At 37.8% G+C, this 24,171-nt stretch overlaps 1 protein-coding gene across 1 annotated transcript in view; it reads left to right on the top strand.

The window, feature by feature from the left end:
- Positions 1–266: 266 nt before the first annotated feature.
- The window catches only part of cacng3b (calcium channel, voltage-dependent, gamma subunit 3b), a 34,125-nt gene continuing 10,220 nt past the window's right edge, over positions 267–24,171 (top strand). Inside the window, exons 1-2 of the mRNA XM_081378295.1 lie at positions 267–1,781; positions 23,629–23,712. Of these exons, the coding sequence (XP_081234421.1) occupies positions 1,571–1,781; positions 23,629–23,712 (295 nt within the window). The 5' untranslated portion in view covers positions 267–1,570. The remainder of the gene's footprint in view (positions 1,782–23,628; positions 23,713–24,171) is intronic.

Below are 24,171 nucleotides of genomic sequence, written 5' to 3'. Positions count from 1 at the left end.
GTGCACCAGACTTGAACTTTGGAACGCAGCGAAATGCAAAACTTTTCGCATGAGCTTCAGTTTTCGATTGCGAATTTTTTTGCAGGGTGGTAGCGGAAAACTCATTAATATTCATTAGGGAAGTCATACCTGATTGGTTTTAACCCCAGTGACGGGTAGGTTTAGGGGCGGGGTTAGGGGTCAAGGATCCTTGTCAATCAAGGATGACTTCCCTAATGAATATTAATGAGTTTTCGCTACCACCCTGCAAAAAAAAAAAATTCGCTTCCGGTTTACGCATTAGCACGCGTTTGAATGGAAGTCAATGGAACGGAAGGAGCGAAAAGTGCGGTGTGACCGCCCCTTAATTCAAGTCAGCTCGTCGCTGTTTCGCGCTCCAAATTCAGAATAATCTGAACCTATCATTATAATCTGAAAGAACCTTTTTATTTTTACACCCAACCCTATTAAAAAATAATTAAATAAAAAAAGCAAACAAAAAAAGGTCAATGGAAGTCGTGCAACTTTTAATGGTACTGTCATCATATCCCTAAGAATCCAAATTATCCAGTGATCTATAAAACTCTACAGAATTGCCCATATGAAGGTCTCCATGGAGGAAATCATCGAAAATGTCTGTGGCTCTTTAAGGACGTTCCTGTTCTCCAGGGTCCGATTTTTCATGCATCGCTTCTTACCCATATCTTTGCATATGAAGGCCTTAAGTAGCACATTGGTTGAGCCAGGGGCGCTGTGCGGGGAGAAACTCTGAGATTAGACGAAAGGCGTCGTCCATTCAGCGCGGACAGCAGCAGCCAGCGCGCTCCCTCTGTGGGCGGTGTTTCAAACCAGCGGATTCGGGAGGAACGTGGGAGCTGTCATTGCTGTAAAACACATTTGCGGGCACCAGCATCACCGTTGACAGCAATTACAAGTGCTGGGATTATGTTCATTTAAACGACCACTTATTGATAGGGTGCCTTCATAACATGCTGCTCCATGTGTAATCCAATGGGTTTTTTTTTAATTCGCCAGATCTGAAGGGGCATTTTGGAGAGACAAGCTGATCATGAAGTGGGATATTTTACTCTTCTCTTGTCTTTTAGAGAAAAATACCGGATGCATCCGTTGAACGAAGGTATTTTCCGATGGATTAACAAGGGACAGTATTTTTGATACTTAATCTCCGTGCATAAACACTGATCTATTGGCGTTTACGGGAAACAACGATGTTTTTATGAAGTCACAGGCGAAAGAAACATCGTGTCATTCGTTTATCCTAGTACCTCAATTGCAAAATGCTGTGGTGCTGATGAGAGACTGTTCCTCGATAACAGTTTGTTTTTTTCACAACCCAGAATGAGAAACAAATAGCTCTCCGTTTAAGCGATGGAAACACTGTGAGGCTTCTACTGAACTTGAGAAGCAGCAACAGCGACTGCAACAGTCTCGACACCCCAGAAATCAACACATAATAATGGTATGAGCTTCTGAAGTCGATTGGAGCATGGAGTCCGCACACCAGGCAGGCTAGGTTTTGCGAGACACGCTAAGAACCTTGTATTGACCCCCCATCCTGAAATGAGGCAAAATGTTGATGTGTGACAGAGGAGTCCAAATGCTCATCACTACAGTGGGCGCTTTCGCCGCGTTCAGCCTGATGACTATCGCTGTGGGAACGGACTATTGGCTGTACTCACGAGGAGTGTGCCGGGTCAAAAGTAATAACGAGAACGAGACGAGCAGGAAGAATGAGGAAGTCATGACCCATTCAGGGCTCTGGAGAACCTGCTGTCTGGAAGGTAAGACGTTTTGTGTGCAAGTCCAACTTATGTGCTATCTATCTATCTATCTATCTATCTATCTATCTATCTATCTATCTATCTATCTATCTATCTATCTATCTATCTATCTATCTATCTATCTATCTATCTATCTATCTATCTATCTATCTATCTTAAGATTCTAGACTATAGCTTTTCTAGTAGGCTATATACCACTGGTCATTCTCTCACTGATGATTAAACTGAGTTTTATTTAATGTGACATACTGGAAGCACTACTAACCTCAATCTATCACCAGAATTTACTTTTATACTACAATATTTACAACTGTTAACTGCTGTTAACTACAACTGCTAGAATATCCTAACTGTTTAAATGAATTGAAGGCTTTTTGATGCTATTTTCCCACAGTCACAAATTGAGTATTTTAAATAGGCAGCATGATGATTGCAGCTGTCATATAACCAATAGATCAGGGCTAAATTGTCTAATTACTCGCTTGTCAATCCAAAATAAGATGGGCAGTCATATTGATTACTTTATATTGCAGTTCAATAAAATCACTTTATTCTACAAAGTATAAATCTCTCAGTATTGCAAGCTGTTGACACAGAATACCTGGCAATTGCTGTTGGTGTCTGCCTGAGTGCAAGATTATTACCAATATTACCAAATATATTTATTCCCTCATGAAGCTGTGATCAGCCACACCGTTCTGTCAGTCAATGTGCTCTGAATGATAGTGAACAGCCTGTTGTACCACCTCACACACAAATCAGCTTTAAAGGGCTTTTTGAGGGGAAATAAAAGTCAATTCAAACTAGAAGCCCACAGCCTTACATAAGTACAGCGAGCTCAACAAAACACCCTATGGAGTTTAAAACATACCCTGTAATTCAAATGTACAACACATACCCCTAAAACATGATGATGACTTGTTCCTTTTGCTTATCCTCTTCCTCTATTTTCCTAATTTTTCTCCTTATCTCTTTCCTTGCCTTTGTCCTCTGGATGGATTCATTCTAATTCCATGCAGTTTAGTTTTTGGCAGCCCTGACACTGCTTGACTGGGAGCGAAATAATGTACTTCATAATGTCTTTTCAAACTTTGATTAATCTCCTGCCCCAGGGAACTCAGAGAGGTGACATGACTGCAGTGTGATGGGAAGATCCTCATCTTTAATTGAAAGGGATGGGCGCAATCCAATAGATGTGACCATGGCAGATTACACAAATCCAGTGATTGACTTTTCAGTATTAATTTAATTGAAGTGTATGTCACTGTCACCCAGTGCACAGATACCCACAGCCATATTTGATCCACTTTAAATCTCAAAAAGATTCTCATGATTTATTTGCTTAATATCAATGAGGGATTGATCCGTCTAAGTAGAAACCTATCACTCTGAGTCATGGTCTATGCTTGTCTGGACATAAATCTTTGAGGAAGGTAATAATGAGGCTTTCTGCTGGACAAGACTACATGACCAGCCTCTCTGAATATAACCTTCAAGTGTTGGGTAGGCTCTACAGCCACTTACTTCAGCATGTTTCTCCATGCATGACAGCTTTGCTTTGCCTGTTGATGTTGTTCACAATCATCATGGAACCACCATTGACCCTTTTTACTTTCTTAATGCACATTTCTGGTCTCATTGTGAATGATTCATCAGTGGATATTATTTCATCGATTTAAAAAAAAAAAAATTATTTTGTAATCTTTACTCAAAATATCTTCTTTTTTTTACTCTTTCTGGAAGCATCATCTAGACCAGGCAGCCTATTTGATCATGTTAACCAATAGCAAAATAGGTATTTAGACGCATTTTAGCATTTCAGACCCACTTTTCACAATCCAATAGTATTTCTTACTCAGAAAGGTGTTAAATTCTGAAATAAAAAGGGTTGTGAATGCCAATTCAGATGAATTAAAATATTTATCTTCACTTACTGTTCTTAAAAGATTTGGCCTCTTTGTGATTATTGGTCTTGTGTTTGTGATAGTGCAACCAAAAATGTAATGTTCTCTCATCATTTATTCACCCTCATGATGTTCTTCAGCTGAACACAAAATAAGATATTTTGTAGAAGAACTTTGTTTTTGAGCATGCAATGAAAGTCAGTGTGGTCTAAAACAACGTTGGACCCCTTGGACTTTCATTGACTGGACAAAAAACATTGGGGCATTTCTCAAAATATCTTCTTTTGTGTTCCACCAAGAAAGTCATATAAGTTTAAAATTACATGCGGGCGAGTAAATTATGTCATAACTTTAATTTTTGGGTGAACTATCCCTTTGATGATGATAGTTTGGATGCTTATAATTTTAGGCTAAAGCATCAAGAGAGACGTTTCGACTTTGAAAAAGACTGTACTACAGCTGTAGGATTGGAAGTGCATTTGTTGAATAGCTCTGATTGAGACATTAGTGTTAAGGAGGTGTAAGTCGATGTTTGTTTGTGTTTTTAGTAGTCTGTCAGGTCATCTTTTTCTTCAGCCTCCTTACATGTCCAGCAGCTAGATGTGTTAAACGATCTGGGAGGAGTTCGTCAAGTACAGCTCTTTGTGCCAATATGTAAATGATTGTCTCTGCAGGACGCCAAAACAGCAAGTACTGATCAAGACTTCCTGGAAAAACTGTGAACTGAAGTGCGACTTGAATTTGATGGGCCATAAGATTCACTTAAGATCATGATTTCTACCACGTAATTACAGTTTAAATGCCAAAGGCTGAAGGTACTGTCATATATTTAAAGCAAACAACATATCAGACTATTAGAATTCATATGAATAATATGAATCAGCGTGAGGATGTGATTCACTGCACACTGTTCCATTTTTTATTGAAACAGTTACCAAAAGGCATGACTTTATTAACCCTCGTGTTCTTTGGAAATTATACTTATTATTTTATGTTTGGGATCAGTAAGGTTTCTTTATTTTTATTATTTATAATCAAGTATGCATTAAATTGACCGTAAGTGATAGTTAAAGGGACACTTCACCCATTTGCATTAAGCTTTGCATTGTTAGAAACCCAGTCATACTATTGAATGGTCGTGCAACACGCTCTCATTTTCCCCTGAGACGGGAGAAATCTGTTATTTACCTCTTACACTTCCTCCTACAATGACGCAAAAATCGTCATTTTGCGTCATTGTAGGAGGAAGTGTTAGAGGGGGGGATTTCTGTTAAGACTACAGACACTAGTTTCTCATCTTTCCCAGGGTGGGGCGCGCTCACGCTACAGACCTATCACAGATCAGTGGGTGGGACTTTACTCTCTGAAACTGAAAGCAATATCCTCCATCTTGTTTGAAGCTAAGCTAACAGGCGCTGTGGAGACAGATGTAAAGTTATGACAATAGCGGAGGAGAGTGCTCAATATGATATAGAAGAAGAGGATTTCGGAAGTCTGATGCTTGAATCAGGTGTTTGTGGCTACCTTTACAAGCCGCATTATAGCGAAGAGCAGCCGAGGCAGAAGACCTGCCTGCCGCGGACGAGGAGCCCGGACTGGCTCGAGTTAGGACTGGTGGCGCCGGTGATCTCACAATGCAGCTACGACCCGCCACGAACACAGAGATAGAGTCCGTCTGCGGCAAAGAATTTCAACGATGACAATTTCTCCTGGACGAAATCTCTGAATCAGACGAGGACACGGACGTTTGTGTTGAGAACTATCCTATATTTCGCACCGCATATGTTCTGACTGAACATCCAGGTACCATGCAATAATTCACCTTTTCGAAAGAAATACAAACGAGGAGTAATGCACTATATGAGTTCGCCAACTAACTAGACATTTTGTGTGAATGTGAAATGAATTTCAAGCTCTGGTGGTAGCTAGCCTTGTAGACGGAAGAGTGATTTCTCTTATAGGCAGATATGCGCTTTCTGGATTAGTGGGAGTGGCTTGCGGAGCTGTGCAATGTGGTGCATTGTGGGAGTTGTTGTCTTTCATACAAATGCGTTCTGAAGTTATTTTTTGTCTTTTCTCGGTCACGAAGGCACCAAATTCAAAAATTATTTTACATTTCGACTACATATATGACCCACTTTAAATAAAAAACAATGTTCAAATGGGTGAAATGACCCTTTAAGACATTTATAATGTTACAAAAGATTTTTATTTCAAATAAATGTTCTTTTGAACTTTCTGTTAATCAAAAAATCCTGAAAAAAAGAGAATCACGGTTTTCACAAAAAAATAAAGCAGCACAATTATTTTCAACATTGATGATAATAAGAAGAAATGTTTCTTGAACATCAAATCATCATATTATAATGATTTCTGAAGGATCATGTGGCACTGAAGACTGGAGTAATGATGATGCCGAAAATTCAGCTTTGCATCACAGGAATAAATTAAATTTAAAGTATATTCAAAAAGAATTGAAAATTGTAATAATGTTTCACAATATAACTATTTTTTACAGATTTTTTTTTAATTAAATAAATGCAGTCTTTCAAAATGTTAAAATTTCAGAATTACCTTCATGTGCTCCTCTAGTCAAATCAATAACCCAGTCAGCAGATCATTTTAAAACCAGCCATCTGTTTACTAAAGTACAGTAGTACTGTTTAGTCATGCACTTATTAGATATGACTAGTATTAATTCCAGCAATTCTAGTAAGAAAAAAATCAAAAACTAAACAAATCACAACTGTATGTGTACAATTTCAGAAAATCCATTACATTTAATCATGGTTTATATCTTATGTCTGTGAGACCAAAACAGAAGTGATATAACAATTTTCATTGAGCAAAGTTTTTCTGTGTTTATGATCAATTCTCATAAGATAGGAAAAGTCACGATGTATCAACCTGATACTCAAATATATTAAGTATATTTTTCAAGCTATTAAAAAGGCCTTGAGGCCTCCCAAACAGAACATGAGGGTTAAATGTATGGCTTTTTGCATCACATGTCATCACAGGGAGGCACATTAGCGGTTATGCACGTAATAATAAGGGAATGCTCCGGTGGAATTCAACACGGGTTCATTTGCTGAATGGAGGTGTAAGATTAATGCAGTACGTCCTCAAGTGCAGGTGGATCTCAGGGGAACAGTTTGGCCTTGCTCAGGATAAATGATGACCTGGTAACTGAGGTGGGGAGGGAAGGGGGAGAGAGAGGCAAAGCAGGGAGTGATGAAGAGGGACTCTTCCTTCCAAATGTGCACCCAAGCAAAGCCTGTCTCATACACTCTCATCACGCACACACATCTCCTTGGAAACCAGCCGCTCCCGTCTGCGATATAGGCCTACTGCTCTATCTCCATACCTTCCCCCATCCTCAACCCTGTTTCCCATCCGCCTCCTCCTCCTCCTCCTCCCCTTGTTCACCAAGGCTTTGGAAAAACGGAAATACGGAAAGCATGAGATGCTGCCCAGCCATCACACGGCATCTCAAACATGTGTCAAACATGCATGGGGAGATGCGCACGCACCAGTGTACATATCCTCAAACGGACAATGTGATTGGCTCGTTGGGATGTGAACATACTACTGTACCTCATAACCACGTACACTGCCACTCGGGACACTCCGCAGGCATGGGGCCCTGTGTTTTTGCCTTTTTAATGTGCACTAAAGGTGCGAGTGAGGGCTGTTAGACTGGGAACAAAAGGTTGGGTTAAAACACACGGCTACAGTGGACTTCATTTATTATTGCTCTACTAATGGAAGAAACTTGTCAGCACTTTGCAGTACATTGTGGAAATACACTTTTTATCTATACGCTAGCAGAATTTTTTTTTGGTGGCAATTTAAATGAGCAGAAGAAATTAATAATGAATGTTTCTTTGTGTTAAAGCCCAGTCAGTATAACAGTCAGATTTGCTTTCACCATTTTCATTTAGTGCCTCTAACATGAGCTCCTACATATCTTTGTGTGCAGACTTATGCGTGTAAAGAAAATTCCTGATTTTAAATGACAACAAGTAAGCAGCCTATACTTTCTGGTGAAGTATGTAATAATGCACTCCGCCCCAAGTCGGGGTTTATTTTTTTGCAATAATGATCAACTGGCTGTACATTAATATGGCCACTCGTCAATAAATAAATATGTGGGCATTAAATATTGATTTGAGTTGAAATTTTTTGTATAATTTTACTTGTAAATTATCTTAAAGCTTTTCGATTTAGTTCACTGCAATGTACAAAACAATCGTATAAAAGTATATAGAGTGTTGCCTATTGGAAATCTCTGACTGCTGTGAATGACCAATCAGAATTAAGTATTCCAAAGAGCACTGGGTCTCAAACACGAATAATTCTGTGGATTATGTAGAAGAAAAGTTTCTGTCTAATTCACAACATGTGTGTATGCACATTCATTTGTTCTTAACCTCGTTCTAATGTTAAAGAACTTAAAAAAGCAAATTGTACCCAAAGTTATTTGCATTGTGTGTATAAAACATGCCCAAACCATGTCCATATAAGGGCTTTCCACACAACCTACATATGTATATATACACTTAATATTTCTATAGTGATTTTTGCATACATGGGGTTTCAGTTGTTCCTACATTTTTTTTTCTCGTAAATTTAGAATATATTTTTTCTGTGAAAGTTATTGATGAATCATGATATGAGACCCCCATGTCTATTCCAGTCTATTGTCTATGGCAGATGGAAACTCAGGAACCTTGCATGTTCCTTACTGTTTTCAGAGTGTAAGGCATTGAATGAATTGCTGAAAATACAGTGTTGCCCACCATGCACTTTGAATATTATGTTTAATTTTTGCACTTCGTATAGGCTGGGCTTCTGAAACCATGCAACGTTTAGCAACCGATGTATTAATATCTAACGCCATGCAAAATCAATACAGTATTGATGCTACTTTATCCCTCCGTGACAGTGTGTTGATTTGATGTGGTGGGTACATGGCGTCCTGTGAAGCCGGCAGGAGAATGTGGACCATAGTGAGTCACTGCTGTTCCAGGCTCCTGCCTGTGATGCTGCCTCTGCCCCTGGCTGCGATGACCTTTGTGAGGCAAATTACTCTTGATAGATCCTCTAACAGCATTGGTTAAGCTTGCAAAAATAGCTCCCTGCGTCTCCTCCCCATCTCAGAGGCTCAGCGACCAGAGATAACACGGCCGGCCCCCACTCCTGTGGGTCTGAGCCCGAGCTATAGGAAGTGAGGCTGCGGTGGGAACCCGTCACTCTGGTCTGCATTCATACGGGGCTGCGTCAAATTTTGTGAGAATGCGTTTTGGGTTAACTTTAATTACCCTTTCAAAAGCTGCACAATCAGTCATGCTTTAGTCTCAAAGGTAGCGGAACACTGATCAAAGACTGGTGACACATAACTGGGTTTGCATCAAGGAGGATAGATTATATTTATATATGTGCTCTTATTTGAAAGCCATTTACTTTTAGTTTTATGGATGTCGCCAGGTCCTCTTATGACCCCAACCACTTTCTTTTGGACACTTGCCCACTGTATATTGTACATAAACACGCACACATATTCACAGAGACCTGCCAGAGATACTAAGTGGCTCACATTATCTTGAGATGGAAATGCCAAGGCCAGGATGGATTTCGTATTGGTTACGGTGAAAAGGGGGAGCGCGGAATAAAGTAAGAGACTGTATTATATTGATGAGAGGGACAGGGTGCCAGGAGAAAGCAGGCCTGAAAAATCTGTGTGTGCAAACACTTTTCAATGAGTGTTGATTTAGGTGATAACAGGGCTTCTGAGAATGCGTTGCTGGCAATCCATCTTTGTGTGTGTGGCCCATTTGCTCTGCCACTAGTTCTGTAACTTTGTTATCACTCACAAAGGAGAATGTCAAAGTGAGGTGTTTAAATTCATTAATCAATATTTTTCATAAATTTGATAGACATAAATATATGCTGCTCACAAACACTTACTTGTATGATTGTTACTGTGTTCTAAGTATATAAATACTTTTGCGGAGCTCAGAGATGCTTGATATACTGTATGGGTTCCATATCAATTATCAGCTGATATTAGAGATTTTTTATGTAATTTATTGGTATCGGCCAATTTTGGATATTTTGGGCCAGATTTACTAAACGGCAAATTAGCACGAGAGCGCAATCCCATAAAAGCGCTGATGGAAGTGGAAATTTATGCAGTGATTTACTTACGATGCGTAAATTAAAGAACACAGATGAGGCTGGATCATTTACATAATGATCAACGCAATCTACCAAGAGCAGCGCAAATTAGTGTCTGGTTTAAGACATGCGTTTTTGGACAGTAAATAATGGCGCAAATACCAGCAAATTGACTAGCGCAAACCTTAGTAAATCACCTTGCAGGATTCATTTAACACTCTCCTCCCATAAATGTTGCTTCTGAAAGGGAAACTCTTACAAATGCATATGCAATTAGGTCAGCCTCGAAAAAAACCCTGTCCACGCCTTTTCTGTGCTAATTTTTCACTGCGTGTCTTTAGTAAATCCTGACAGTAGTATTTAAACACTAAAAGAGGGTTTGCGCTGGCGCAAGCTGTTAGTAAATCTGGCCCTAAATATTGTAATATTTAATATTTTTGTTCTTGCATTTTTTTTTGTCCTTTTAATCCTTTTTTTGTTACATTTAGATTATCTTTGCCATTATGTACACTGAAAAAAAATGATTTGTTGAATTTAATAAAAAAAATTATGGTAAGTGGTTGCACACAATTGATTTTAGCTACATTTAAAGAAATGCATTAAGTTTAACTTAATGCATTTCTTTAAATGTAGCTAAAATCAATTGTGTGCAACCACTTACCATAATTTTTTTTTATTAAATTCAACGAATCATTTTTTAGTTAATCTCTAAAAACACTTAACACTGTTAAACATAATCTTTAGTAAAGCTCAAAATGAAATAGATTTTTCATACTCAACATTGTAATGATGTGATGTCTAAATTCACAATTTGTTTTGTTTTGTTTTATTTTTTGGTTATTAAGACTAGCATTGTTTGAATGTTGGCCATTTATTGATTATGAGTCATTATATAATAATTATTGGCTTATCACAGTATTATTGTTGAGAACTTGCATATTGGTGCAATCCTGTTTTTCACACAAATTTCACTCTAATGTATTTACTTCACTATCAAATGCATGTAATTTTTCCTATTGCGAACGATTCATCTGTGGTTTTTATTTAAAAAATTATAACTTGATCTTCTGGTAAAATGGTAGACTTCTCTCTGGTGATGTCTCCGGACTTATTGTGTAAATTATTTACTTAAACCCTGCCTCTATCTTACAATCGACTGCAAGCTCACATTCAGCTGATCTGATGGCATCCAATCAACAACCAGTGGATAGAACCAAGCCCCGCCGTACATTTTTATTTTTATTTTTTTCGATTATCCAATTCACTCAGATGTACATCAAAATACGAAAGAAAAGATCTGCCGCTACTTCCGTGTTGTGACGACGTTGGTATTGAAACACTAGGTCTACGACAAAAGTAAAATAACAAAATGTACTTGAAAGGCACTTGTGAAAAGTTTCCATGATAGTTTTTATGTGAAATTTGTTAAGTTAAAATCTGTTTCTAGTTTGAAGATCTAGTATGAAAAAAAAAAATACCCTTGGGACATAAAGGTGCTAGTAGTTGAAGAAACACTCATAAAAGACTGTATGCATGCCCACACAATTGTTATATCTAAATGCTTAGCTTTATCTGACACTAACAACAATAGGTCCGGCAGTCCAAAGATCCTATGCGGTGTCAAACACAGACTTTCACACTCCTTGGGCAAACATTGATTGTGTTGGCCTCTGGGGTGTTTCTCTTAATGTACTTAGAGCTCAATAGTCTCGCTATAGCTCTTCAAAGTAGCAACCACACCGGCCTGTCTGCACAAGTCACAGAGAAAATTATTGTGGCTTTGGCAATGAGTAAGTGTCTTCAATATCTGCAGCATGTCCACCTGCGGGGGTTCATAAGCTCACCGCCGAACAATAGTTATGGCTGTGTCCCTGTTTTTATGAGCTATCCGTCTTGTGTTTCTGCGATCTCCTGGAGTATTGTGATTAGGAAGCCTGCTGAAAAAGCCGTGTTCCTCCCCTATGTTATTAAGTGCCGTTATCTCCCCTAAGCCCCGGTTGTTTACTCACTTGCATCCACTCATGTGGAACAGTTTTTGGCACATTGCATGTAGATGTCCAGCACTATTCCCGAGCTTTTGTATGTTACGTATTTTATTGGGGATAATAAGAAAGCAAAGGGATCAGGGAGGGATAGAACTGAATATTGATGTGTATGTGTCGACTGCTCCTCTGCGTGAATACGGGCAGCGCTGCTAGAGAGTGAACAAGCCAAATAAGTCCATTAAACTCGATGTTGGCCCGCGCCTGAGGAGACCCCTCTGTGGAGAACGGGCTGGCAGGAACCTTTGGCTGGCTTGCACAGGCAGCTTCTTCCTTTTCATGGAAAACTAAATCAAGCACATTGGCTCTGAATAATAGCCATGAGATGAAGACCATTCGATGTGTGTCAGAAAAAATGTGCTTTCACAGCAATCACAGCATCTGAATTGGCTGCTGTTGGATTCACATGTATGTACCAGCTGGCTTCCCTTACAAAAAATAAGTAAACTTATTTTTACTACTGTATACTTATTAGTATACTTATTATTACTACTGTTAATTTAAGTGTAACAGTAGTAAACTTTGAGTACAATAGAATTGTTACCACTGTGTACTTATTACTAGTATACTTACTATTACTACTGTTACTTTAAGTGTAACAGTATTAAACTTTGAGTCCACAATTAAGTTTTTCGTTTGTGTTGCAACTATACTATGAATGGACTTAAAGGTATACTGATAGTTTACTAGTCAAGTCTAGTCTAGTACTTGTAGCACATTTTTTAGTTTATGAAAGTACACTTTGAAGTGTACTCTCGGTATACTAGTTTTGTAGTTTTATACTGCAAGTTTTCTTTAAGTGAACATAACGTCATAATGATAGTTTACTATTTATATATTGTTTTTACACTTTAAGTATACTGCTATGTTCCTAAATAGGTGTCCTATTTAGATGTTTAATGTTTGATGATCGCTTTATTTTACATTTTCATAAGCAATCTTCTATCATATGTTTCTGCTTCTTCTTTTGCTGCAGAGATTCTGTACCATTTTAGAAGATGCATAATAGCGCCCCCTACCGTATAACAGTGAAAACATGGATATCCGAAAAATTCAGTCAATAGCGAGTAAATTATAAGTAAATTCCTACACTACCAGTGGCTGTAGTCTACACAAAAATGTAGATATTCAGAATTAGGAACAAATCTGTTTTCCTTTATAAATCAATATTCTCAAATTTAAATTTAGAAGACAGTATGTCAAACTTTGTGAAAAAAAGTATTTAGTAGGCTACTCAATAAAAAGAGTAAACACTACAAACCAAGAATACTTTGAGTACCTAATTATACTTTTAAGTATATCTCGATCAAAAGATTAAGTGTATAGACCAAATATACTTAGACTTTTCTGTCAGTATAAGTACAAGTATACTTAAGTGCATTTTTAAGTATATTTCTGCAAAGTAGACTGAAAGTATACTATCTTATTTTTAGTTTAAAAAAAGTATACTAATAGCACACTTGAATAAACTTTATTTTCATAAGGGTTTGAGTCCTTCCCATACTTCCTGTAAACTTCAGCAGAACACTTCTCATCCCTCGGATCAGGCTCCGATGGTGTAGGGCAAACATTTATCGGCCGAACATACGGCCTTTTAGGATTAGCTCCCACACAAAATGTGTTCACTTTCATGGTTCTGCTGTCTTGTTTTGCACAGTAAGCCCAAATATTCATGAGCTTGGTCTTTGGCAACCAAAAGACAAGATGGTCTCATTGAATTACAAATCGGGAGCGCAGCCCACTTTAGATGAATACTGTCATTCCTCTGTCAAAGCACTTTGGCCTTTCTGGGGTGAGTTAGCAGTCTGCTACCCAACAAACTGGCAGATTTCAGGCCAGGTTTGGGTCTGTTTTTAACTATTTGGGTCAGGTTTAGTTTTTTTTTATATGTTTTAGAAATAATTAAAAGAATAATTCACCCAATGACAAATGAAATGCATGTCATCATGTACTTACTGTCATGTCTTTCTAAACATGTATGACTTTCTTTATTATGTGGAACACACACACACACACACACACACACACACACACACACACACACAGACACGCAAACACACACACAAAAACATTTTGAAAAAATACAATGAAAGATTGCCAGTATTGTTTTGGACCCAACTGAATTACATTGAATGAACATTATATGAGTTGGAACATTCTTCAAAATACAGGTTAAAAAAAAAAAATTTTTTTTTTGGGTGAACAATAACTTTATGGTAAAAGTGAAAAGTTTGTCATTATTTACTTACCATGTCATTACAAACCTGTATGATTTTTTGAGTAAATTCAGCATTGCATCACAAGAATAAATTACATTTTAATATACATATTTAAATTTTAAACAGTACTTTTAAATTGCAATAACATTTCTCAATATTGCTTTTCACAATATTGTTTTACCGTATTTTTTAATTAAATAAATGGTGAGCATAAGAGATTTCTTTCAAATGTTTTTTTACAAAATTCTACAATTTGGAACAGTAGTGTATATTATGAATGGGTGATTTCTTTGGCATAGCATTGTAGACAAATATACATTTTTCTTCATTTTATTTTAATTATCAAAGAAACAGACACTGATATGATATTATATGATATGATTTTGTCTTGGAAATTGCATTGCTAATCCACTTCTGAAGGGGCACTTACTTTGAATGGGCATGACACTTCTGGAAGGAAAGAAAGAGATATTGTCCTGGAGTGATGTAAACCTGAACACCTCAGTATCACTCACAGTCCCTGAGAGGCATTCAAGAGCCCCTGTGGTTCTAGAGAAAGTGGCTGCCAGTATCAGCTGCTGCACAACCCCTCTACCCGTCTTCTGAAGTGTGTTGTCGTTTGAAAAGACTCAATTTAATGGAAAAGACCAAAGCAGAAGTAGCGGACTTAAATAAACAATAATAGTTATTGGGCCCTGCTGAGACAACAGTAATAAGCAGCTAACTGCAGCCGAGTGTGCGGGCGAGCGGGGCAATCGACGCCACAAGTGGAAGAAGATTACCTCTTGTACAGTCTTTCAGACCCGTCCCAGTTGTCTTAGACAGGCCACATTGCACATTTATTACCCCATTCTCCAGGAACATGATTTAACATGGACGCCCCATGTCTTCGCTTATCTCAGAGCTCAAATAAAGCGTTCCTTGCCTTGTCGTGTTTAGTTGAATTAGCGGGCTTGTAAGTGAGCTTCTCGTGTTGGTAGGAATATTATTGTGCAAAGATATTGTGCCCTGTGGAGGATCATTAAAACCATGCCTAATAAATGTGGATGACTCACCGTGTCAAAACCATTAGGCCAATCAGTCTGTCTGCAAGCTGGGCCTTAATTTTCAGACCCTACCTGCAAAATTAAACGCACACAGGTCATTAAAAGCAGCAGAAAGAAGCAGTGCTGTCTCTGGAGCAGTGATTACAGTCACTCTCTGACTGGCACAAGCCATCGCTAGCTCAATAATCCAGATCTTCATTTAAATGATTTCCAATTGAAATCCCAAAGTTGATCTTTCATTCTGTGCCTATTTTCAGTGGTTGTGAATTTAATTTGATGTGTGTAGTGTGTACTGAATGTGGTGCAAATTTTTTTTTAAAAAACAACAATTAGAGAGCAGGGTAGACCATGACAGTGAATGTGATTTCACCACATACAACATGTTCCTGGATCAACACCTTTGTTGATCCTGGAACAACATTCCAATCAACCAATACGATTTGAGGGAAAGTTAACAGTTTATGTCAAGTTTAGGCTTATAACCAAGGTTAGGTGCTTCTACACCAGTGCTATTCACCTATCATTTCCCTCTGATTTGAAGGGTAACTCATAGGGAATATTGTTCCAGGATCAACAAAATATGTTGATCCAGGAACTTGTCTTACTTGGCACTGTGACCAGTATATATACCACAGCAATCAATATACAACCAATATATATGACATTTTAAAGATGGTAAATAACACATGCATAACAATTGGTGTAATGAATTATATATTTATTTTATGTAATATTTACAAAATTAGAAATAAATCATTTGAAAATGAATCATATGGGGGAAAAATGTGACAGGCTAAATGCTCAAGAGCTAACAGCTGGATTTCCCAAAGTTTGCAAGACTTGTGGAATTAAATGTTTATTAGCTATTCAAAGACTAGTTCGAATTATAGAAATGCGTATTTGCTGAATGGCAACGGTATATAAAAGAGAATTTGCCTTTCTACTACTATTAAACACTGTAATCCTTCTCCATATAGCCTACCATTTACTTTATTTGGTTAACAGTTCTATCATATAATTTTTAATAAATATGGAGATGGAGAATGGGAGCTACTGTGCATCTGCGTTCAGACACTGGCGTTCTCATTGAGTCAAAATAAAACTCTTCCGCTTCTGACACTTACTGACCAAACAGAAAAACTAAAACTAGCCAATGGCGATAATTGAAAAACAAACATATAGTATAAAAGTGTGGTCTGATTCCTGGAAAAGCGCTCTTATGTGTTTGTCTTTTTTAGTTAATCAAAAACATAAAATCCAAACACTGTGTAACCAGTGCAGCCTGCTTCCCGAAACGAAGAACAAGGTGATTCTTAGTTAAAAAGTCTGGTAAATGGTTTGAATCAGTCTGTTATTCACAGTATTAACATAAAGCACACAAAATACAAATATTTAGTAAAGTAGTCTTTTTTTAATATAATATTTAAAATAACATTTAAAAATATATTCATATTGTAAAGTATTTAAATAAAGCATTATCTAAACGCATCTGTCGTCTTAGATATATATATATATATATATATATATATATATATATATATATATATATATATATATATATATATATATATATTTATTAATTTTTCTATGCTGCCCTATAGCATTTGTTCAAAACGAGTTATTCTAAACATAATTATGCTGCCTACCAGGCCCTAAAACTAACGTTTTGCAACACCTGCCAATGGCCAGTATGAAAATTTACCAGCCATAAATATTTTTTTCCTGGCCATGAAATTGTTTTTGCAAAAACAGGCAGTTATGACACCAAAATTTTAGATACCAGTGAAAATTCACAATTCTCTTCCAATTTTGATACCAAAACTAAAACTACTAGCCTAACTGATATACATTTAAAACATTATTAAAGACAAGTAACAGTAGTTTTGAGGTAGATACATTGCATAAAGTAGTGAAATGTAAAATAACGCTGGATAGTCATCACTGTATAAATTAAACAGATTAATCCTTATTAAAGTTAAAAAAGTTATTCAGTCAGGAGCAGTTTATTAACATTAAAAACAGACAGCAGCAGAAACATTAGGCTGTTGTCACTTTAAGACCTAATGCACACTGGTACACGTCTTTCTTTACTGTTTACACTCGCAGAGATGGGCATTTTTTACGAATTTTTTGCGAATTTGTCTGTTCAAGCGCAAGAAGACGTGAAAGAGAGCTCAATTCAGTAGCTTATTTGCACGCTGTCTGAGACACAGCTTTTTGGTTGCGTGCTTCGGATGCGTGTGCACACAAAACTTTCCACACATTACGCTAGTAACGAATTGAGTTCCCTTTCGCATCTTCTTGTACAATAATTAAGTTGGCAAGGCTTAAACTCTTGTGACGATGCAGCGCTGGCCTGTCAACTGTCCCGAGCTTTGGTCATATTTGTTTACGTTCATGTTCTCACAACATTGCGATGTTAGAATTCATAAAAATATTACCGGCCAACTGGCGATTGACACAGTTTCATATACTCGCCATTGCCAATTTTTACTGGCATTTGGCGCTTGGCGAGTGTTAATTTTAGGTCCTGCTACCTACCGTTTGAGACAGCCTTATAGTGGCCATTCACACAAAATGTGAAAAAACATGAGACTCTTGAGCTGAACTTGAGTGCCGCGTTTTTGCTAGACGCAAGTGCAGCGGTCAAACATGTCTATGTTTACATTTACAATGTTCTGTTTGAATGGCACCTTAGTGTCCTAACTACGGTTGGGTTTGTACATATTTAACCCAAACAGCATTTTTAAAAGTGTATCATGCTTGAGTATCATGCTGTCTAGGTAGGTAGCTCACTACAGCATTATACAGCTAAAATGTCTTATAAGAAAATTATAATATTATTCGCATGTAGAACACACACAAAAAAAAGGCTTTAAGATTGCCTCTAAAATCGTCACTGTATTTGGCCATCATATTCCAGAAACAGGATGAAATCTTGCTTGACAGGAAATTTTATGGAAATGCTGACTTCTGCTCAGTTGCTCTGTTCAGCACAAATGAAGTCTTTACACTTTGACTGTAAGTTCCCTTTAAGCTGAGGGTGAATGCATAGGCAAATTAAGCTGAGCATGTATTTCTCTGAAGTGTGACTAACCGTGTGTCAATCAGAGCGAGGCAGGCTCGTATGCTATCAGAGGAGCTCCCAGTGGCAGAGCTCTTCACTGCGCCCACAGCCACCCACCCCTGGCCACACAGGACCAGCGGACGAGAGCGGCGATGCAGAGCAACACAAAAGCCCCTTTTCATTCCCCTTTCTCTTTTTCCTTTTATAAAAGTGTCGCTTTATCTGTTTAGAGGTGCGCTGAATGGGCCAGAGAGCTGCACTGGCTACACAATCCAAGAGGAGGAAGGGAAGAAGGGAGGGCTGGGTGGAAAATGTCTCCATCAGTTCCTTAATCTTTCTGGTCTCGTTCAACAAAGCTGTCACCTTTGAGGAGATCTCTGTTGAATTATTCAAACTGGAGGTGTGTCAGTGCGGCGACAGCCCCCAACCCACAGGACTCGCCGCTCTTTTCAACTTCTCTCCAATGCGGAGACCCAGAGGCTCGAATCAACACAACTGGATGAGTTGTTTTCTAATCCGCACAAGGGTAGCCTTTAATTGAAAACACGTCTCTGGTGATTTTACCTCAATATTGACTGTAAACTACTTGCTTTCCCCCTTCTCTCTCTCAATGTCTCTATTGAGCAGGAGCACTCCATTAGCTTAAAGTGTGAAACAGAGACTCAGGTGTGACTAATTGTTTTAAGAGGGTCTATGGGTCCAAAAGGGTCAATGAGACCTCAAAGTAGTGATGAAGACAAATCTTTCCACCTGCAGACAACAACGCAGGGGGAAAAGTTCATCTGTGTGTGTGTGCGTGTGTGCGTGTGTGTGTGTTATGGAAACAATGTTCGAATTTCCTAATCAGATTATTCTGAATCATTGCATTGTCAGCATAGAAACCAAATTAGGACTTTTAATTCCAATACAAAGGATTCCTTGCAGGCGTTTTTCCAGGGGACCCTTTCAGCTAATAGCATCAGTGTTCTTTTTATTTATTCACAGGCTGTTTGTAATGATAGTAAACACAGAGATAAAAGCTAATGAAATACTTCCTTGCTAATGCATTCACCCGTCCTCTCTGACAGGTCTGCAACTGAAGTTGTGACAAACACGCAGTCATTCTGCAGGTTTGTTATGTTTAATGGAGACAAAGAGCGGGGCTCTAAATCTGAGTGATTGTAGGTAAAAGCAGATGCTGGGTCTTATGATGCTTTTAGCGCCGCTGTAATCCATCGCAGCTCATTGGAGGATGGAGACGCCTGATTGTACTTCACACTACACTAGACAGATAAGTGTGGACACAGGCAGTGGACATGTAATTTATTGAAATATGATATGAGATGACTGTCTTTCAGTTGACATTCCAATAGCCAGAGTGCTAGAAAACACTTTCTACTTTCTACTTTATATGTGTGTATGTCTGCACCTTATTAATCAAATTTTGGGGACAAATTTGTACCCAGACGTGAGATCTAACAAAAACCTATTTTTGGTCATGTCCTCATTTGTAAAAAGTATTTAAAAATAAAGTTTTTTATTTTATTTAAAATTTTAAACGTTTTTTTTTTTTTATTGTAAAAATTAGTTTAGGTTTTCAGTTCTGTTCTGTTTCGGTTAGGGTTAGGTTATAGTAGTTATTTGTAGTAATTTATTTTTTCTGCTGAGCAAAAGAAGATATTTTGAAGAATATGAGTAACCAAACAGTTAAGGCCCTTTCACACCGGATGCGTAAAGAAAAAGCGAAACGAAAAAGCGAATAGTTCGTGTGCGAACAGTTCGTGTCAAAACCATTCACATCAGCCACGACGTGAATTTGCGACGTCTGTGACGTTCAGAGAGCTTCAACATTCCAAAACTTTCGCGCGAATCGCGCTGACAGTTGAGAAAACATGGACACTTCATCATCATCATCTAGTGAAGACGAGCTTTTCATTTTCTTTAAAAGACAGAAAAGAAGGTTTTGGGTGCACACAATCTTTAAGAACAGAAAGTCTGAAGGGGAGTATGCTAATGTGCACAGTTTTTTTGCGTCTTCAACTAAACACAGTGGGTTAGCTTTCTATCCCAAATGTAGTTTAGCCTGCTAGCCTACACAGCACAGGACTAAAACGACTAAAACTATCACACAACATACTCACAGTCGTGATAACCGAGTTGGTTGGCAATGCTACGCCACACATTGTCTTTCAAATCGTTGTCCTTGTAGTTTGTGATTGGCTGAAGCCGTTTTTGTCGCCACAAAAGTAAAAAAAAATCGACATCGAAGCGAAAAAAATAAAGGTTGTTTTTTTCGCCGCAGCACATTCGCGTTCAGTGTGGAAGCACTCATTACACAAACAGCTGATCAAAAAATAAATCGCGCGAATTATTCGTCAAAATCGCGTCCAACGTGAAAGAGCCTTTAATGGGCCCCATCAAATTTTAAAGTTTCAGTCCACTGGAAGGATTTTACGATCGAGACAGCACTTAAAATGGCCGACTTCCTTATCAAACACCCTCCATTTAGGCAGCTAGGTAAATGTGTAAGTGTGCATGTGTGTTTAGACAGGCTATTGTAAAATGGCTTTGAATGTGGCTCACCTAGACAGCTAAAACCATTTTGTTCATGTAATGTTAAGGGGTAAATCTCACAAAGAAATGCCTGGATCATAGAAAATTGGATGGATAGATGGATAGTGAGAAACTGCCAGGGTTGTTTAGTAATGTTTTGTTTCATTGTGTTGGTTGTTTTGGTTTAGTTTTTTCACTGATCCCATTTGCCTGTGTTCTCGTTCATTGTTAGTTTTCATGGTTCCTGATTAAGTTACGCACTTGTTTCTAGTTTAGTTAATTATCTAATTCTGTGTAAATAAGCCCTTAGTTTTCTCTGTTTAGTGTTTGTCGTCGTCAGTGTTAGATGTGTATTTGCCTTGGTTATTTATCTTGCGTATTCTCCTGATTTATTAAAAATAACTTTGTATTCTTTCTGCTTCATGCCTTGTAGTACTGTAACGTGATAGAAATGGGGAGGTTTTTATATATTGTCATATAATATATTTTATTTTTTATAATATATAGTATTGTATTCATGAATTTCTGCCAACATTTAAAAAAATACATTGTATAAAATAATATATACTGTTACCATTATATACAATTGCTTGCTCATATAGTGATACAAGGTTATTTTGATAAAAGCTGTGTTTATAAAGTGCCATATAAAACCACTTTGTAATTATTCGTAATTCTTTAACATTGTACGTTGCAAGCTCTATGTGAAGACAATGACTGATCAATGATCATTTACGTGTTTTATACCACAATTTTCGATCTTATTAAAATTCAAATAATTTAATATCTGAGGACTCAAATCATGTTAAAGGCCTTCCCACTTAAAGCATAAATACGTCACCGCAGTCACAGTCACCATGACAATATCCATCCCTCTCTCAGAGCCCTTATCGCCTACTCTTTTTCTGTTCTCCCTCCATCTCTGTGTTATGAGCAGACGATGTGCGCCTGTGTCTGTGTGTTCGAGGGAGTGAATCGAGCTGAATGGCTTTGAATGGCCAGTCTGTCAGGTCACCTGTAGACAGTGATGGTGGGAGAGGGCTGCGGGCTGAGCCAGAGGGCATTTCTGAAGGAGCCCGAGTGCCCTGATTCACTCTGAATCATTGAAAGCCCTCACCATGCACCACAGAGACCTGTTCTGTCTCTTTCTCAAACAAAATGGCTAAAAGCATTCCATTGACACACAAACACACTATGCAGACCCATGGAAAATAAAATCATGAAGTTGGTCTATACAGATTCTTTGGGTGCTGCATGTTCGATATTAATTCAGAGTCGAACACACGTTCTTATTCAAAATGGTATATTGATCAATATGGGGTTTTCAATGGCTGATTAGTTTGTGGTCTGAGATGTCAATGCCATTTTAATAGTTTTAAAAGTTGATACTTTATTTGCACTTTTTTGTATTTTCAGGTTCAATAACATTTAATATTTTTGATTTTTTTGATATTGTTTATTATTGTTTATTCATTATATTAAAGTCCGCGTGAACCGTAAGTTGCAAATGACTTTTCTCCAGTGTTGTGACGTATTTCCCAGTGAAATTGAATATTGAACAGAGGGCAGGGTTGTACTCTAGCGCTCCTCCTCTCCATCTCTCGCTCATAGCAGAATAACGGTTTGAGAGGAGTGGTTAAGCGTTTCCCAAACCAAGCCGTCAAACCTACGTCATCAGCCATTCCAGACCGGAAGTAACTTTTCAGACTTTGATTAAAGATTACGACAGCAAACAATTTTTTTCTGTGTATTAACTTGCACGGATTAATTTTTCACCACAAGACTAGTAATATGCGCTAACAAAGTAAATAGGGTCAATTTTGATTTCAGTTGGACTTTAATATAATAAATATTCAATAGTTTTGCCATATGTCATTGTATGTATTTCCAAGTGAAAAGATTTTGGTGATAATGGTATTTGCAGACACTAATAGAAATACACCCCTGACAGTTGATTATTTTGATTTGTTTTATTATATTTTTTCTACAGTGTGTTTTTGCTGTGATCAAATTGAGTCTTAATATAAACTGATACCAGTTTACATATTTGAGAATTACATAATAGTTTTATGATAAAACAGAGGGTTAATGTTTCGGTAATATCTTTCAGATGGGTTTTGATTCGGTCCAAGGAGCACATCAAAAGAATTTGAATGGAAAATAAGAGGTTGGTTTTATTTTAAATGATGTAAACCATTGGTGATCTCTGGAACCCCCCTGGAACTGGAACCTTAAATCTCAGCATAAAATAGGTGTAAAATATTTTTGGTCAATTTTAACAGTACTGTGCATTGATATTTGCATATAGTTGATGCATCAGTATTGCTTAAAATGGTAACATTTCAAACACAAACCGAGTGTTTGAGCTGTGTACTCCTCCTTTAATGCAGAGGAGAATGTGACAGCGTGTGTCAGAATGGTTTCCCCCTACATAGGGCACATGTATTTGGTACGATAAACCTCTTCATTAGCTGGTCACATGTTACGCCCGAGGGCAGAAACGTTATTTTTGTTCATTTGTCATCTTGAGCGCACAGCCGAGTGAATGGGTTGTGAGTGAATGCACAAGAAGGCATGCATACGTGCACATACACACACATATACATATAGCAAGCAGCTTATAGGACTGTGCTTATTGACCTGATAAATGCATAAGAAAATCCAGCAAAATAAACACACCAAGACACATTTACACAAAAAAATGGACTCCTGGGCTGAGTGTATTTGTATGCACTCCAACACATGCATGCAAAAAAAAAAAATAGACTAATGGTATTTTACTCTCTCTCTGTCTCTCTCTCTCTCTCTCTCTCTCTCTCTCTCTCTCTCCTCTGCTCTCTGTTCTTCATGGCTGCAGGAACATTTCGAGGTGTCTGTAAGAAGATTGACCACTTTCCGGAGGATGCAGATTATGAGCAGGATGCAGCAGAGTATTTACTACGTAAGTCTGTCAAAACACCACACATCAGGGGTGTTTTCTCTGATGAGGCAAGACAGCTCTTCAAAATAAATTAGATGAGAAAATAATCGACTACAAAACAAACAAATATTTCAAAATATGACCTCAAATACTGTGTAAATCACTTTTTTTATGAAGTAACACTGTCCAACAGATAACTGGGAGGCAACCTCTCTTTTAGCTATGTTTGGCTCTTACTGAGACCCTATTGTGACATAAATGTGAGGGCCAGGGAATGGTATAATACTGGTGATAAGTCATTTGAGGAGACGTAGTGCCTCCATGCTACTGTGATTGGCTGATTGTGTAGTGGGTGTAATAATGCCTTCCTATCATGGCCCACAAATTGCTTTAATGGGTCGAAATGCTAGTAATTAATTACAAACAACTCACCCACTCTGACATCATCACTGTTGGTCCCGCCTGAATCAAAACAAACGA

This window comes from Scardinius erythrophthalmus, assembly GCF_964197995.2.
Source record: "Scardinius erythrophthalmus genome assembly, chromosome: 1".
Taxonomy (NCBI): domain Eukaryota; kingdom Metazoa; phylum Chordata; class Actinopteri; order Cypriniformes; family Leuciscidae; genus Scardinius; species Scardinius erythrophthalmus.
This window is presented reverse-complemented; position numbering and strand designations above follow the sequence as displayed.